The 15,827-nt window shown below is 35.3% G+C and overlaps 2 protein-coding genes across 2 annotated transcripts; one reads left to right on the plus strand and one right to left on the minus strand.

Annotated features, from left to right (window-relative positions):
* The first annotated feature begins 1,073 nt into the window (after positions 1–1,073).
* Positions 1,074–7,541, plus strand: LOC146900929 (extra-large guanine nucleotide-binding protein 1-like). The gene is made up of 8 exons (XM_085737276.1): positions 1,074–2,302; positions 2,869–3,006; positions 3,124–3,228; positions 3,310–3,495; positions 3,917–4,091; positions 4,937–5,178; positions 5,393–5,556; positions 6,649–7,541. The coding sequence occupies exons 1-8, from the start codon at positions 1,517–1,519 to the stop codon at positions 7,241–7,243; spliced, it is 2,391 nt and encodes a 796-aa protein (XP_085593402.1). The 5' UTR covers positions 1,074–1,516; the 3' UTR covers positions 7,244–7,541.
* A 1,288-nt stretch (positions 7,542–8,829) lies between these two features.
* On the minus strand, positions 8,830–12,898 carry LOC146900930 (uncharacterized). Its single transcript, XM_085737277.1, has 2 exons — positions 12,222–12,898; positions 8,830–12,103 (listed from the first exon to the last, which is right to left on the minus strand). The coding sequence occupies exon 2, from the start codon at positions 12,011–12,013 to the stop codon at positions 9,194–9,196; it is 2,820 nt and encodes a 939-aa protein (XP_085593403.1). The 5' UTR covers positions 12,014–12,103; positions 12,222–12,898; the 3' UTR covers positions 8,830–9,193.
* Between the last annotated feature and the right edge of the window lie 2,929 nt (positions 12,899–15,827).

Below are 15,827 nucleotides of genomic sequence, written 5' to 3' on the forward strand. Positions count from 1 at the left end.
TTTTTTTTTGAAAAATGAAATTTTGCTTCCACTATTTTAAAAACCATTTTTGGTCCCGCGATTTAACTGTTTTTTTTTAGACTTTTGTCTCGTATCTATTTTTTTATAATGTGATCTCATCATTTATGACATGATAACGGTTATTGAACATCTTTTTGGTGACATGAATATTATTCAATGTGATTTAGTAAGTGTTGTAAGGTTATAAACGAATAGGCCACATCATAAAAATAACTCAAAAATAATATGAGAGATCAAAATTAAGAAGGAAAAAAAAATCAAATAAGAGGATAAAAAACCATTTTTTAAATTAGGAGATCAATTTTTTTTTAAATAGAGGATAAAAAATTCATTTAAGGTTTTATTATTTTTTGGGTTAAATATGTTTTTAGTCCCTACAAAATTTTAATGATAATTTTAATCCTCAATAACATTTAGTTTGTAAAAATAGTCTCTATTTTAAAAACATTTTACAGAAAATAGATATTTTTAGTCCTACAAAATAGTCATGTAAAATACAAACAAAGACTAAAAATGGATAAAACTTTTGTATGGATTAAACTTAAAAACTTACTCCCTCCGTCCATTATTAGATGACCTGGTTGACTCTAACACACATATCAATGCATATTTTTTATCTTTAACTATCTATTTAAAAAAAATTATGAAAATTTAATATTTTGAAAATAATCATCGAGACGGATCCAACAACATCTTATATGATATTATTTATCTTTGTATATTAGTATAAAAATACGGTTAAAATATGTCAGGTCAAAATGTACATTGTCAAATAGATCATTTGACTATAATTTTAAAACTTTTTTTTTGTTAGGTCTTATTGTTGGTGAAGTTTTGTCTGACTAGTGGGGCTAAAGTGAAGTGTACCAGCAGGTTGGCAGACACACCATTGATAAACTTCATGCAAAGCCCGTGGAGATGGGATTCTGCCATTACTATCCTTCATGCGTCACATCTTTCCTTCCTTCCTTCTCCCTCAAACGCTGGTGTCAGGTGTAGTGGTCCTTCCTCAGCTCCTCGTCTTATACATTACACATTGATCCATTGCAACCAGAACCCAAAACTTGGAAGTTGGAATGTTCAATACCAATTACACTGCCCTAAAGTACAATCACAAACTTGTCTCCAACCTCCTACCCTACACACAACACAAAAACAATAAAGAAAAGATTCTCTTTGCTAGTACACACCCACTTTTTCGTTTTTTATAACCTCATTTCAAATTACATTCACTCTATTTTCCAAATTATAGATTCTCCTTCCTTAGTTTAAAATTTGAACATAAAAGAATATCACACTCCACCACCTTTCTTATTTAGTCAAAAAATCAAACTCTCTTTATTCTTTAAGACAACAAAATTAGAAAGATAGATAATTGACATAACTCTTCACTTTATTTTCAAAATTCAATATCTACATTTTGCCACCGAAACTTGAACTAAACTTTCACTTTTTCATTCTTTACTTTTCAAATTCTCACAACGCCGCCGGAGAAATGAAGTACTCGATTGCAGCGGAGTACACCGGACCTCCCCATGCAGCACTGGAAACCGTCGCCGGAACTTCAGTTTCCACGGCGGTTTCAGAGCTTCCTTCCTCGGACACTCCGGCATTACCGTCTCCAGCGATCACATTTGACCGGAGTAACTGTTCCAGTAGAATAACAGTTTCTCCGACGTCAGTGATCGCATTTGAAGAAGGAGCTGATGAAAGCAACGGTGTTTCAGAGTCATCAAGTGAATTAAGTAGCAGACATTCACACGAATCTACAATGTTCAAAAATTTCATTGTTAAGAAAGAAAGTTTTGATTCCAAAGACAATGACTGCGAACCGTTGGAGTCTCCACCGGTTCGCAGAGAATCCATTAGGAAGGGAAAGTGTTACCGTTGTTTGAAAGGTAACAGGTTAACGGAGAAAGAAATGTGTCTAGTTTGCGATGCAAAGTATTGCGCGAATTGTGTGTTGAGAGCAATGGGATCAATGCCGGAAGGAAGAAAATGTGTTGGTTGTATTGGATATTCGATTGATGAGTCGAAAAGGGGTAGTTTGGGAAAGTGTTCTAGGATGCTTAGAAGATTGCTTAATAGATTGGAAGTTAGACAGGTGATGAAGGCTGAGAGGTTTTGTGAAGTGAATCAGCTTCCTCCTAATTATGTTTGTGTTAACGGAAAGAGTCTTTCTTTTGAGGAATTGGTTACATTGCAAAATTGTGCTAATCCTCCTAAGAAGTTGAAGCCTGGGAATTATTGGTATGATAAAGTATCTGGTTTTTGGGGGAAGGTAGCTTTCTTTCTTTGTTTTAAGTTTTTTGATAATATCTTCTCAATGCGTCAGTATTTAGCGTCATATGGATTGACTTATTTTAGTTTATCTACTAGTGTAAGCACTTTGAGGTTGTTTGGAGAGTTTATGAAAACAGCTTATGACATTTTCATAAGTTGTTTCCAACTTATGTTTATAGGATAACTTATAAATACAGCTTATAGCTTAAATCAAAACAATTTTATTTTATTTTTTGCTATAGAAATAGATTATATATAAACACCTCTATAAATATTCACAGAAAGATTGACACTTGAGATTGAAGGTGTGTCCGATGTCCGACACATGTCATAGTTTGACATTGACACATCTGGTTATATTCTATTTTTCAAAGTATTATTAGTGTCGATGTCGATGTGTTAGTGTCAGTGTTGTGTCTAGTGCGTGTGTCTGTGTTGGTGCTTCATACTTCATAGCTTATATGTTGAGTGATTATGCTATAAGCGCTTAATTAAGCTTTCAATCCAAACTTTTTTGTCTGATGCTTGAAGTTGAGTTTTACTTGGGGTGCTGTGTTTTTTTAGGAAGGACAGAAGCCTTGTAGCATTATTACTCCTCATCTGAATGTTGGTGGACCCATCAAACAGGATGCTAGCAATGGAGACACTCAGGTTTTCATCAATGGTCGAGAAATAACCAAAGTAGAGCTTCGGATGTTGCAGGTTGAGAACTCGATATATGCAAATACTAATAGAAAATTATAGGCTCTGTCTTGATCATTAAAGTTCTTTTGTTATTTAAACAAAAAATGTTGAAAGGATCTTGTTTTGGTTGAATAGTTGGCGGGAGTTCAATGTGCTGGTAACCCGCATTTTTGGGTCAATGAAGATGGTTCATACCAAGAAGAGGGACAGAAAAATACCAGAGGATATATATGGGGAAAGGTAACATACATGTTTTGGAAGTTTGTCTCTTGTTTTACTATTTCCAATTTTGCAATCTTAAACACTTGTTTTCCTTGTTAGGCTGGAACGAAGCTTGTATGCGCCTTCCTTTCCCTGCCAGTTCCTTCTAGATATTCAACTTCATGTGGTTTTCTATCCTCCAATGTGGTTGCCAGAACGTTTCCTGATTATGTTGAGCATGGAATAGTTCACAAGCTCCTCTTAGTTGGTTACAGTGGTTCTGGGACAAGCACTATTTTTAAGCAGGTAATCTTTTAAGCACTGGTTCATAATTTTATGTGGATACACACACAATCATGTGCATTATCAGTCTTGGATTGCATGCACAAATACAATCATGTTAGCCTTCTTTAATTGACTTCATAGTTGGTCATATTACATGATTATCCGCAAGCACTTGAAGAAGCATTGTTGATTTCAAACTATTAAGGTGTTTTTGAGCTTTTTGACTTATCAATGTGCTGCTACATATGATGCCTGAACTGGCTTCTGAAATCTGAAACTTGTCAAATAAACTTTTAACCTCCCATCCCTCTCCCCTGGGAAAAAAAAATTGAGTATCGCACTCAATAACCAGCTATGTTGTGCTCTTCTATGTCAACGTGCCGGTTGTTATGAAAGGATAAATAAATCAACATATTTATCAAATTGTAAGTACTTTTTTCAGGCCAAGATTCTTTACAAAAGCACCCCTTTCTCAGAAGATGAACGTGGAAATATAAAGTTGACCATTCAGACCAATGTCTATGCCTATCTTGGCATACTCCTAGAGGGTCGTGAGCGTTTTGAAGAAGAAAGTCTGGGAAATTTAAAGAAGAGTCAATCTTTACTTCATACTACAGGTTTGAATAATGTTTTCCCTCCCTTCCACCCCAACTATAATATGCTAATTTTTATTGAGTTTTAACTCATTATCCAAACTTTCTTTCCGTTTTAAAACATTATATATGTGTTATGTGGCTTAGTATGCTTCGTCGACTATACCATCTATTTGTTGTCCTGATGGTTTATGTTAAATTTATACATATGTTTAAGGTGTTATAACGTTTTGTAAGCTTTGATGTTTTATTTTTTACCGCTTTTCACTCAAAATGAAGAAACATGGTAAACTCAACTAATGTTTTATATTTTATTTCTTTGAATGTAAAATAACTGTATCTTACCTTGTTTCTTCCAACTGACACTACTGAGCAAACATACTGAGCAAACATTCAAAAAATGGTCATATATGCTCATGTATAACACTTGTTATGCAATTTTAGAGTTTATTCACACGAATATTTTATCCAGCGGAAAGTTACTGATTTGTAAATACGATATGGAACACATGTTTTTTCCTCTCAATTTTGGGACAACCAACCCAGTAGGAAAGTGCTTTGATTTTTGTCATGAATGATTGCACATTTTTGTACTTTTTACCCACATGCTATTTCAATTAGTTTGTGCTTTACATCAACTTGATTGCACATTTTGTACATTTTGGTTTTGTCATCATTATTTAGCTTTACTTATTTAATTGTGAATGTTTTAGATTGTACTGAAATTATATATATTTATTTGTTACAAGGACTTGTCAATTTTGTTCACATAGCAGAAAGTGTTGTTTTACATAGACTTTAAATATTGATATGCACTCTACTTAAAGAAAAAATAAAATGTTAATTGGCTAGTATTATTTGGGTACCAGGAACCAGTCGAAAACATGGCGACAAGACAATTTATTCTATTGGCACAAGACTGAAAGCATTCTCGGATTGGCTGCTGAAAACAATGGTTTCGGGCAAGCTTGATGATATCTTTCCAGCTGCTACTCGTGAATATACTCCATTGATTGAGGAGTTATGGAATGATTCAGCCATTAAGGCCACCTATGAAAGAAGAAATGAAATTGAAATGCTACCCAGTGTTGCCAGTTATTTCTTAGAGCGGGTATAGGATTATTGTTTTATCTTGAACTTATTTTTGTCAATGGTTTAATCTGTATATTTACTTGTTTATTTGACATTCCTTTGCATATTGACAGAAATGTCAGGAGAGGGGTGTGCCCTTATTTTCTTACATGTTTCCTTTCTATTTGGTTTCTCTTGAAAAAGATTACTAGGTCATTGGCTTTGAGAATCTAACATGATAATTATTTGTTCAGGCTGTTCAGATACTGACGACTGACTATGAACCCTCGGATTTAGATATCCTTTATGCTGAGGGAGTTACTTCCTCCAATGGACTGGCTAGTGTAGAGTTTTCATTTCCTCAATCAGCTCCTGAGGAAACCGGCGACACTGAATATCTACATGATTCTTTAGCTAGGTAAGAAAAAATTGTTATATGTTGGCAATATTCTGCATAGATCTACCCCTGATTGACCCAATTGCTGTATAATTATATTTGCTCTTGAGAAACAGCACCCCTTAGGTTTATGTCAAAGGTTGTCACTTGTAAGGCAAGTTTAAGGCAAGAATGGTACGAACTAAATACCGTCAGAAGATGATGAAAAGTCTAGAAACTAAGACATGGAATCAAGTAGCATAGCATTCCAATGTCTTTGCGTGTCTAACAGATAAACTCCTCTAAACATTTCATGAAAAAGAACTCTACAGACAAGACAAGAAAGTGACCATATCCCAAATTTTGTCTTCAAACCGCACGCCCTTGAAAAATCTAGCATTCTTTTCAAACCAAAGCCATACGAGAACATCAAAGATAGTACTCCTACAGAGTTTTAAGCTTTTTATATGAAAGCCTAAACTTATAAATTTAACACAGAGAAATCGTTTGAAGTCCTTAGAGATGATCAACTTCTCATAAAAAAATATTTTGTAGCTCAGGTTTTCTCTGTTCTTGTGTTTAGCAGACATAGTGGAGGGAGGTTCATTCCATTGAATCACATGCATGCATAATACATAGCTTCATGTGATCTATACAGATAATTCGTTTTACCTAATATGATCTTTTGTATTGGAGATAGATGGCGTAATATTAGGCACAGCAGAGTGAGTATAGAGATGGAACTCATGTCCTATTAGTCTGTGTCCTTAACTAGTTTTGGCTTTTGCATCAGTTAATGCTTTAGAATCATTTTTGTAGTCACCAGGTGTTATTAAAGTGCAACTTTGAGTCAAATTAACCATATAAAAGTTTTCCTGTGTTTCATAGAAACAATCAAAGTCATTTATTTTCAAATGATTGGAGTACTTATTTCCAAATGTATATCACAATTATGTCATAAAAATATGGCAATGTTGCTGATTTTCATGAATTTCAGTCAAATGAGAAAATTATGTGCTAAGAAACAAACCTATGGCTGTGTAAATACATATTTTTTGGGAGGGGGGGACCCTTAGAAGAGCTGCTTTAAACTGTTTCTGATCTGTAGCTTTGATCTCTTTGCTTGGTTCACAGGTATGAGCTAATTACAATACATGCAAGAGGGCTAGGAGATAATTGCAAGTGGCTAGAAATGTTTGAGGATGTCGGATTGGTCATCTTCTGTGTTTCCTTGAGTGACTATAATCAGTTTTCTACCGACGGAAATGGTTGTGTCACAAACAAGATGATATTGAGCAGGAAACTTTTTGAAACCATTGTTACTCATCCAACTTTTGAGAAAATGGACTTCCTGTTGATTTTAAACAAATTAGACGAGTTTGAGCAGAAAATAGAAAATGTTCCACTGACTCAGTGTGAATGGTTCTCTGATTTTCATCCAGTAATTAGCCATAATCGCCCCGGAAGCAACAATAACTGCATTAACAATAACCCCTCCATAAGTCAGCTTGCTTCCCATTACATAGCAGTTAAGTTTAAGAGGCTTTATTCATCTCTTACAGGGCAAAACTTGTATGTGTCCTTGGTGAAGGGACTGGAACCTGATAGTGTTGATGCATCACTTAAATATGGAAAGGAGATTTTGAAGTGGAACGAGGAGAAACCAAACTTTAGCCTAAGTGATGACTCGCATAGCATTGAAGAGAGTTCTTTCTCTATTGATTGCTAGTTCAAGCTAGTCTGCTAGTGTTATAAACATCGAAGTCATGTGTGTGACTTGGATTCTGTTCTTGTACATATATGTCAACTAGGAGTAGTGACACGGAAGCACATTCTTCCCACCGGCTATCGAGTTGTAATATGCCCTTGACACGGTTTAGTGGCACACCTTGTGCCACAGAGATCGAAGTGTAGCGTTCAAATTCATTTTTTTTTCCCACTGTAATGTAATATATCCATGCTTATATTTTGCTGTGTCAGCTAGGCCTCCAGCCTGTATTATGTTGCAAATAGAATTTTCTTTAAATCACACTATTTCTGTGCGCGATTGTAGAAATTAATTTTATGAAGTAACTATAATCCATTTAAAATGTGATAATCTTGAATTCGAGTTCCTTGTGCAGTAAGCCTTTGGCATATCGAGTTTCAATTTCAAATTTTGAACACTTGATACATTTTTCACCAAATCATTGAAGGTAAAACATTTATACCGTAAAAACACCAATCATCTTATGATCCTTCATACTGCATAATAAGTGTAACCATTTTTTTAGGTCTTTCTAATAAATGCAGCTGATGCATTGTGTTTGAAACTTGTTTGGGCATAGTTAGTTAAATATCACCAAAATTATCCTTCTAATAAATGCATGACACTATTTTTCACCCATTTTTTCTTAAAACATCATCACATGTTTTCGAAAGTGTACTTATAGAAGGGATAAGTTGTTTAGAAATATACTTTCAAACATAACAAAATTTGTGTTTTTTTATGTCTATATATTGTTTGGGTTGGCAATTTTTTTCTTAAATGCACGATGGTTCCTAAAAAGTGTGGCCACATTCATGATCTCCAAATCATGGATGTGGGCATGTGGCCAAAGTAAGTTCTCAACAGATTTCACAAAATCTTACATCCCAAATTGCAATATCATATCCTCATATCATATGCATAATTATCTACTAATTTGCATATCTCAGTGCACGCCCACTTCATGCAAAAGCTGACATTTTTGTTTCTTTACATTGGCAAAGCATAGCTCAAGTCATTAGTCAACAGCTGGATTGGATGGACAAAACATAATAAAATCCCCTACAATAATAGTTCCTTTGTGAAGCAAAACGTAGTGGGGGTGGTCCAACAATGATTGCTAACCCTTCATAAACAATAGTACAATTCGTTTAAAGTAAAATGCTTAACGTGGGGATAGCACTAGGCACTAGCCTAAACTGTCCTTCAGACCAGACAGTACTGTTGTAGGGTAGCATATATTATTGATTAATCAATTATTAAACTGAATTAATCATTTACTTCTATATTACTGTATTATTAGTAATAGTTTCACAATTATACCGTACAAGTTTAACTAGCAGGAACAAGGAAACATAAAAGATAAATCTAATATTTCAGACTGAGGCACATTGCACATTCTGCTCTTAAATCAGATTATGGTCTCAATTCAGTCAAATTTCTCATATTTAAGTTTTAGTTACCAATCATTTATTTAGGAACAAAATTCAAGTCAACAAAGAAAGCAGTATCCCCCATTGAATGTATCATAAACTATAAACTATAGCATGAAAATGAATAGTACTACCTTTTTACAAAAGTTGGAAATACTTTTCTATTCATAAGTAGAACTTCTACCCATACAGTTTTGCTTCAAAGTACACTATGACTTTCCAATATTGTAACAAATCTCTAATGCCAACTCTACAAGCAGCTCAAAAAAAATAAACAAGAGGAAAATGAAAAAATGTAAGCAGCAGGAAACAAAAACTAACAAACCAACCCCTGGCCTTCATGCAGATATATAAATCTGTATATCCATCGGAATACAAGATTACCACCAATCCAATCTTCCTGTAGCTTTTTGCTGCTGCGTCATTCAGAAACATAACACAAATAATCTTTCATGTTCAGTTTCCAAAATTGAATAAAAGCAAAAGCCACTTTGCCATCTCATGTCTCAGAGCCTTCTTGAACAGTAGGAAGACCACCTTCTATGATAAATGTTGGGTTAAGAAACTTTGCCACAAAAGCCCACAGTTTATATACATCCTCAAAATTAGTCAGAAATCCCAATGAAGCTGTGACGACTTCAAGCCTTACATAGCTGCCTTTTCCATCACGCCGACCGCCCTCCATGGGCCTGCAAAGCGTTGTATCTTCAAGATTCAGAGATACACGCCGCTGTCTTGAGCTATCAAGAATCTTTATATGACTCAGAATACCAATGCCAAGAGAGATTCCTTCTTTTTCAGCAAGCTTTTGAACAATCTCAGGATTGATTAGCCCCCTTCTTCTGTCCCTGAGGTTGAAAGCCACAGCTGCACCTCTTTCATATTTTATTTTTGGGCCATAGATATGAACAAGGTTTCCTTTTACATCCCCATCAGAAGCAGATAACTTCAGTTGCAGTAGAGAAGTAACAAGCCAGTTTATCAAAAACCGAAGTCTAAGCGTAGTTTTATTGAGACCAAGCATATCAACATGATCGATATTTCGACATACTATCTCCGGTTCCCTCCTGCCCCATTCCTGTGCATCGTCATATTCTCCGTCACTGCTGGCTTCTTCATCATCTAAGCTAGTTGCAGATATGTCCCCCGTCTCCAAGGTTTCTCTTAGGTGCTCTTTATGATTGTCCTCCATGCTAAACGACACTCTTCTTCCTCGACCATTGTGCTCGTCATCATCCAAACCAATTAACCTACTACCACCAAATCGATTCCCTTCTCTCCGACCCAACAGCCTAAACTCACCTTCAGTTTCCCTCCTTATAGCACTCTCTTTTATATCAGAACATATTCCAGAGGTAGAGCCATTTTCCAAGCTTTGATGTCGAGCAAGAGAAGCTGAATCATTGAGCCAAGACCCTCTCGCGGCAACAGATCCATTCTGACCTGCTTCACTGGTTCCAGGTTCTTCCATTATCTCATTGACATGCGTACGATCAGACCCATTTCCATTAAACGAATAATGATGAACTTCTTCAACAGACTCTTCTTCAGGGACCTCTTTGACACGATCTAGTTCTTGTGACATTAGGACAGCAGCATCAAATGATAGAACACGGTGATCATCATGAGAACCTAGGTTAACCTCTCTATCATCATGCATAGGACTGCCATACATTTTGGAAGAAGGTTTTGGAGACTGTTGCTTCTGGTTCTTCCTCCCATTGAACCAGAATGATGGCAGGGGAGAAGCTATCTTTTGTTTATTTGATTGACCTGCATAGTCTGACCCCATTGGACTCTGACCCAGATCTATCCAAAATGAGTTGTCAGATGACTCGTCTTCACTGAAGACAGGGCTCTTTATCACTTCTCCAACAGATATACTTCCAGTTTCTTCAAATATAGTGCTAGTTCCATCTCTTTCAGAGCTGTCATGATCCATTTCAGTTTCAAATACATCTCTGACTTGTGCAGACGTGTATGCACCCGAGAAGGCAGGCAACTGTGATCCCTGGTGGCGAGGTTCAAAAGTCTTATCACCAACCCCATCAAATTCATCGTCTTCAGTCCCAGCCAGTCTGTCCAAACCATCCACAGAGTCACTCAAATACACTGGAAACTCGGGGGTAATCTTCACCATTCCTGACCCGGTACTCCCGGACTGATTTTGAAGGCTTGCCATCACCGATTTCTTGATAAGTAGACATCCAAAGCCTGTGGGATCATACCCAAATACCCTGTAAAATGATGTAATTATGAAATCTGGCCTGAAAAGGGACAAGCCAAGCGAATCCATGTCCTTGGGGCCCAATGACCCAGCATCAAGCAAGACATGCCAGTTGTTCTGCTGTGCCAACGCCATCCACTGGTATGAATACTTAGCCCCAGTTACTCTAGACTGAACTGGGAATACAAAAAGACCAGTAGCTGAATCCTTCTTCCTCTTCTTCTTATTGGAAATTTGTTTTCTCAAATCAGTCGAGCAAAGTTTGAGAGTTGGCCATTTAAACCATGCACTGTGCACTTTGGCACCTTTATTCCTAGCACATTGAGCCATCCAATTAACAGATTGGCTGTCATGGTCGAACATGGTCAACAGTTTTTTGTTCGTTTGGAAGGGATATGATTCAGCCAGCAATTTAAAAGCTGACCCTCTGCTAACAGTAAAAACAAGGCCATATTCATTCTCAGGAATATTCAGATAGTCCATAATTTTGGCCTTTATATCATGTTCAACAGTTCCTTTTTCAGCACCACCATAAAGTGCATGGTTACTCAAATTTGCAGTTATCTCAGACAAGCTAAATGTACATGACTCCCAATAGTGAAGGGTCTGAATAAAAGAGAAGAGACCGAATCCACAATAATCAAGGCATACCTTGGGTGGCAAATGAGAATATTCATCCGACCTCAACTGATCAACTTTCTCTGAGGACAGATACTTGGGATACATAGTGAGGAACATGGAAAATGCTTCTTCGAGGCTGAGGATGTCTTCCTCGGACTCAAACGTCCGTTCAGCTGCAAGGGCAGTGGCGCGAAGAAACTCACGCTGCGCATTCAGCCTGGCCAGCGATCTGGATCTCCCAATGCTGGCATCCTGGTTCCCAACATTGTCAGGTTCCATATCCTGCGATTTAGAGAGTACTCCATCTTCTGAAGCTTCTTCAAGAGCTTCCCTCAGCTTGTTCTCTTGCAGCTTCCGGAGCATTGACGGGTTTCTTTTTAGGTCAGCCGTCGATTCACCTTTCCTCCTACCCTTCTTGTCCAAGAACATAGAAGCACAGTGAGAAATAGGCTTCCACAGTGAAAGATGCATTATAACTTCCTCTTATACTCACACAAATCAATCTGAGCCTTATTGTGACACTTCAAACAACATACAAACAAAAGAGTTTACCCCATCAATCTGCAACAAATAAGAATCAAACATTAAGGTTCACCCAAAAGCAAATGAAACATACTAGAATATAACGAATCTAGAATCTTATGACAACAAAAAACAAGATAAAAAACAAGTGACTCACCTCAACACCATTTTTCCATGTCAATAACCAACAGAGACAAACAAAAAGGTTAAATTTGTTTTGTTTTCTTCAGCACCCATAACAGGTTTTTCAACTTCTAATTTCAAGGAGAGAGAAAGTCAAACTCTTCAAACCCTAGAGAACCCAGATCCCAAAATTTGCAAAACAACTCACAGGTTCATGAAACTCAACCAAAAACAAGAACAAGATTGAATTTTGAGAAATGGGTATGAAGCAGATGAATCAAACAACAGTAACAGAAACCTTAAACCTCAAAATCAGTGGCCAAATACAACTCCAAAAAAAAAACATCAAAGAAGAAGAAGAAGAAAGACCATCTTCACTCTCTCTCTCTCTGTCTCTCTCTCTCTCTCTCTCTCTAATAAAAGCAACGAGCCCCACAAGAAAGACACACCGGTATGAATGATATCTTCACTGTACGAATTTCTTCTTTCTTACATATTTAAAATCCAAAGGAAAAAGAAGAAATAAAAGCAGAGAAAAGAAAAAGGAGAAAAATTTCAATTTCAATTCTACACTTTCTCTCTCTTTGTTCAACCAAAATCTCTCATTTTTGGAAAAACGAACCTTCAGATTAACAGCAACTAGGAAGAAGAGACAGAGACATTGACTCTCACAAAAACCAAATTTGTTGGTGTTATTAAAATCAATTTTCTGATTTTGGTAACATTTTTTAAGAATTTGTGTTTGTTTGTCCAAGTTTGTGGTGGGACCCACAAGATGAGGTCATAAGTTAAAGTCAAATAATAAGCTGGCTTGTAAAAGAGAAATGATATTCTAACAACCATTTTGTGACAACCTATGTGACAACTTTATCTTTCATATTCACATTATCTTTTTACTTTCTCTCTATTGTTTTGGTTTCCGTGTCACTATCTACTTTTCCTTTGAAAATTGGTGGTTGTCACAAAAGTTGTTGATTTTTGGTTGTTAGAATATCATTGCTACTTGTAAAAAGCTGATTATATTGCTGCACAACTTGGCAAACCACAAAGTCCAACTTCCAAAGTCTAAACACCCAAATGCAAACAAGTACTCCCTACAAGATACTCTCCCTCCATGCAATGAGTATTTTGTTCATTTCACACGTATTAAGTCAAATGTATACGTGAAAGAGAAAGAAAAATACATTTTAAGTGTCATTGTTAAGTACTGGAGTATTGGTGTATTCACCATAATCATAAATGCAAAGTGGAGGATGTTGAATTGAGAATGATAAAAGTATTATTAATTATAATGTATAATTGAAAAAAAAAAAGTAATTAATATTGCATTGAAAAGTAAAATTGATCAGTTATATTTGGACAATATTTTATTGCAAATGACTCGATTATTTTGGATCCGAAGGAGTATAATATTGAGTGTCTTAGACCATCTCCATTGGGAGGGTCTTAACTATTTAAGACCCGATACCTATTAGGTACCCCAATGGGGAGAATCTTTTTCAGGGTCTTATAAGACCCGGGGTCTTACCTAAGACCATCACTTTTAAGCGGAACCCGCACTTTTTTAATATTAAAAAATTGAAATATAATGATATAAAGTTATTAATAGTTGATTAGTGAGTCCCATTTAAGAACTTTGTGTGAGATCTGGGTTGAAGTGATTGAGTGTTTAGTAGGTACTACTATTAAAAAATTATAAATAAGTAATGTGTCACGTGAGACCCATTTAAGAACCTAAAAATGGGTGTCTCCATTGTGGATGCTCTTAGGGGATTGTTTAAGGATTTTATTCAAAGAAATTTTGTCTTGAAAATATAAATTGTTTATTTAATCAATGCAATGATTACATAATTTTTTAATATAATTTATTACTTTTAGTACTTTAATCAATATCATAAGAGCATTCGTTAGCATTTTTCATATGAAAAATACTACTAGTACACTTTTTTTAACACATGTTTTATATTTAAATCATGCATATAATGTTTGTGAGCTTACCTTGATCGGTAACGACATTGTATAATATATGCAAGGAATAGAGTCTAAATCCCAAACACTTCACTTCTCCATATTTAAAATATATGAGTTTCAACCACCAGACTATTTGAAGAAAAAAAAATCATGTATCTAATTAAATCACATCATGTTGTCTTTTTTAATTCATAGATAAAATGACAGTATCATCTAAAACTCATGCATAGTTGTAAATTTTAGGTTTGAACCCGAAGAATATATTCATCAGTCTAAAGTTTAAACAATAGTATATGATATTGTTAATTGAATTAAACCTTATTGACACATCATTAAGATTTTTGTGAAGATAGTTTTATGATTAATCTAAGAAAGTCAAAACTATGATGTTATTTCATTACATGCATAAAAAGTTTTACGTAACAATTGTTAGTGTATAAAAGTTAATCTCATAATATAATTTAATGTAATTTATTTGAATTTTTAATTAACAGAAGAAAATATGTTAAAAAATGTATTTAAAAATGTGAGCAATGCTACTACCAAGTTACCAAACCCCCAATATCTCTATCTTTGAAATCCAAAATGCAATCAGATTATAAAACAAAGTCACACAACCTGCTAGCACCATATTGGAATTGGAACTAATTAATAATCTTACTTCTAGCCTTTTTGTGAAGGTTGTTTTTTAGGCAATGTATTATTTGATATATCATTTGTTTCATCACTGTTTTATAATATTCTAATTATTTTTTCTTGCAAATGAAAATGCCCATTTTCTCGTGGATTTTGCTTTTGTTTTTGGCTCCAAGCCAAAGGTATTGCTTTAAGTTTCAAATTCAATCAAATACTTCAATCTAAGTTATTGTAGATATTAGTACTATTATATTAGAAAGAATATATACCCCGCAGCCCTAAAGCTAAAAGATTAGAAAATTAAAAAACGAATCTTTGATCAAGACAGTTTGAAAGTTACTTCTACATTTATTTATATTTCACCCAATCTAAAATGATACACCAATTTTGAAAATGGCTTTTAAATAGAGGAACAAGTACATTCAAACAGATCAACAATAATCAACTACCGTAATCTTCAATCTACCATGTATTTTTGTTTGTGTGAAAACAACTGATCGGTTTTTTATATAAAATTTGCAAACTTCATAATGTCAGCATCTTGTGTTCCCGGAATCACCAATATTTGGTGTTAGGCCATGTGAACTGAAGAGTACAGCAAAAAGTTTCAGATAAATTTTCCATGGCTTCACCATTTGCTAGCTTGTGAGGTAAATCAGAAGAACTTAAATAAATAGACTCTTGAATAAAAGTGAACCACCAATTGTCCCGTGAGCTTAAGTTGGTTTATTTTTATTTTTTTTTGGTTCAAGCTTAAGTTGGTTTATATGGATATTGTATTTTATATACAACGGACAAGTCATTTATTTACTTTAATGTTGTGTTATGACTCCAAAATTGAAGATTTGGAAAAGTGAAGAAACGTGACACGATTTGGCAACCGTGTCACGATTTCTGAGGGCCGAATGCATGTTTGTCTTGGAGGGAAAACGTGACACGATTTTGGGAAAACGTGACACGATTTTCGGCTTGCTGGGCACGTTTTCAGGATAAGGTTGGTCGTACCTTGGGTCGTACGTATCAATCGTGGCAC

Source organism: Medicago sativa, chromosome 8 (assembly GCF_051527215.1).
Source record: "Medicago sativa cultivar Bolivia chromosome 8, Bolivia_mono, whole genome shotgun sequence".
Lineage (NCBI taxonomy): Eukaryota > Viridiplantae > Streptophyta > Magnoliopsida > Fabales > Fabaceae > Medicago > Medicago sativa.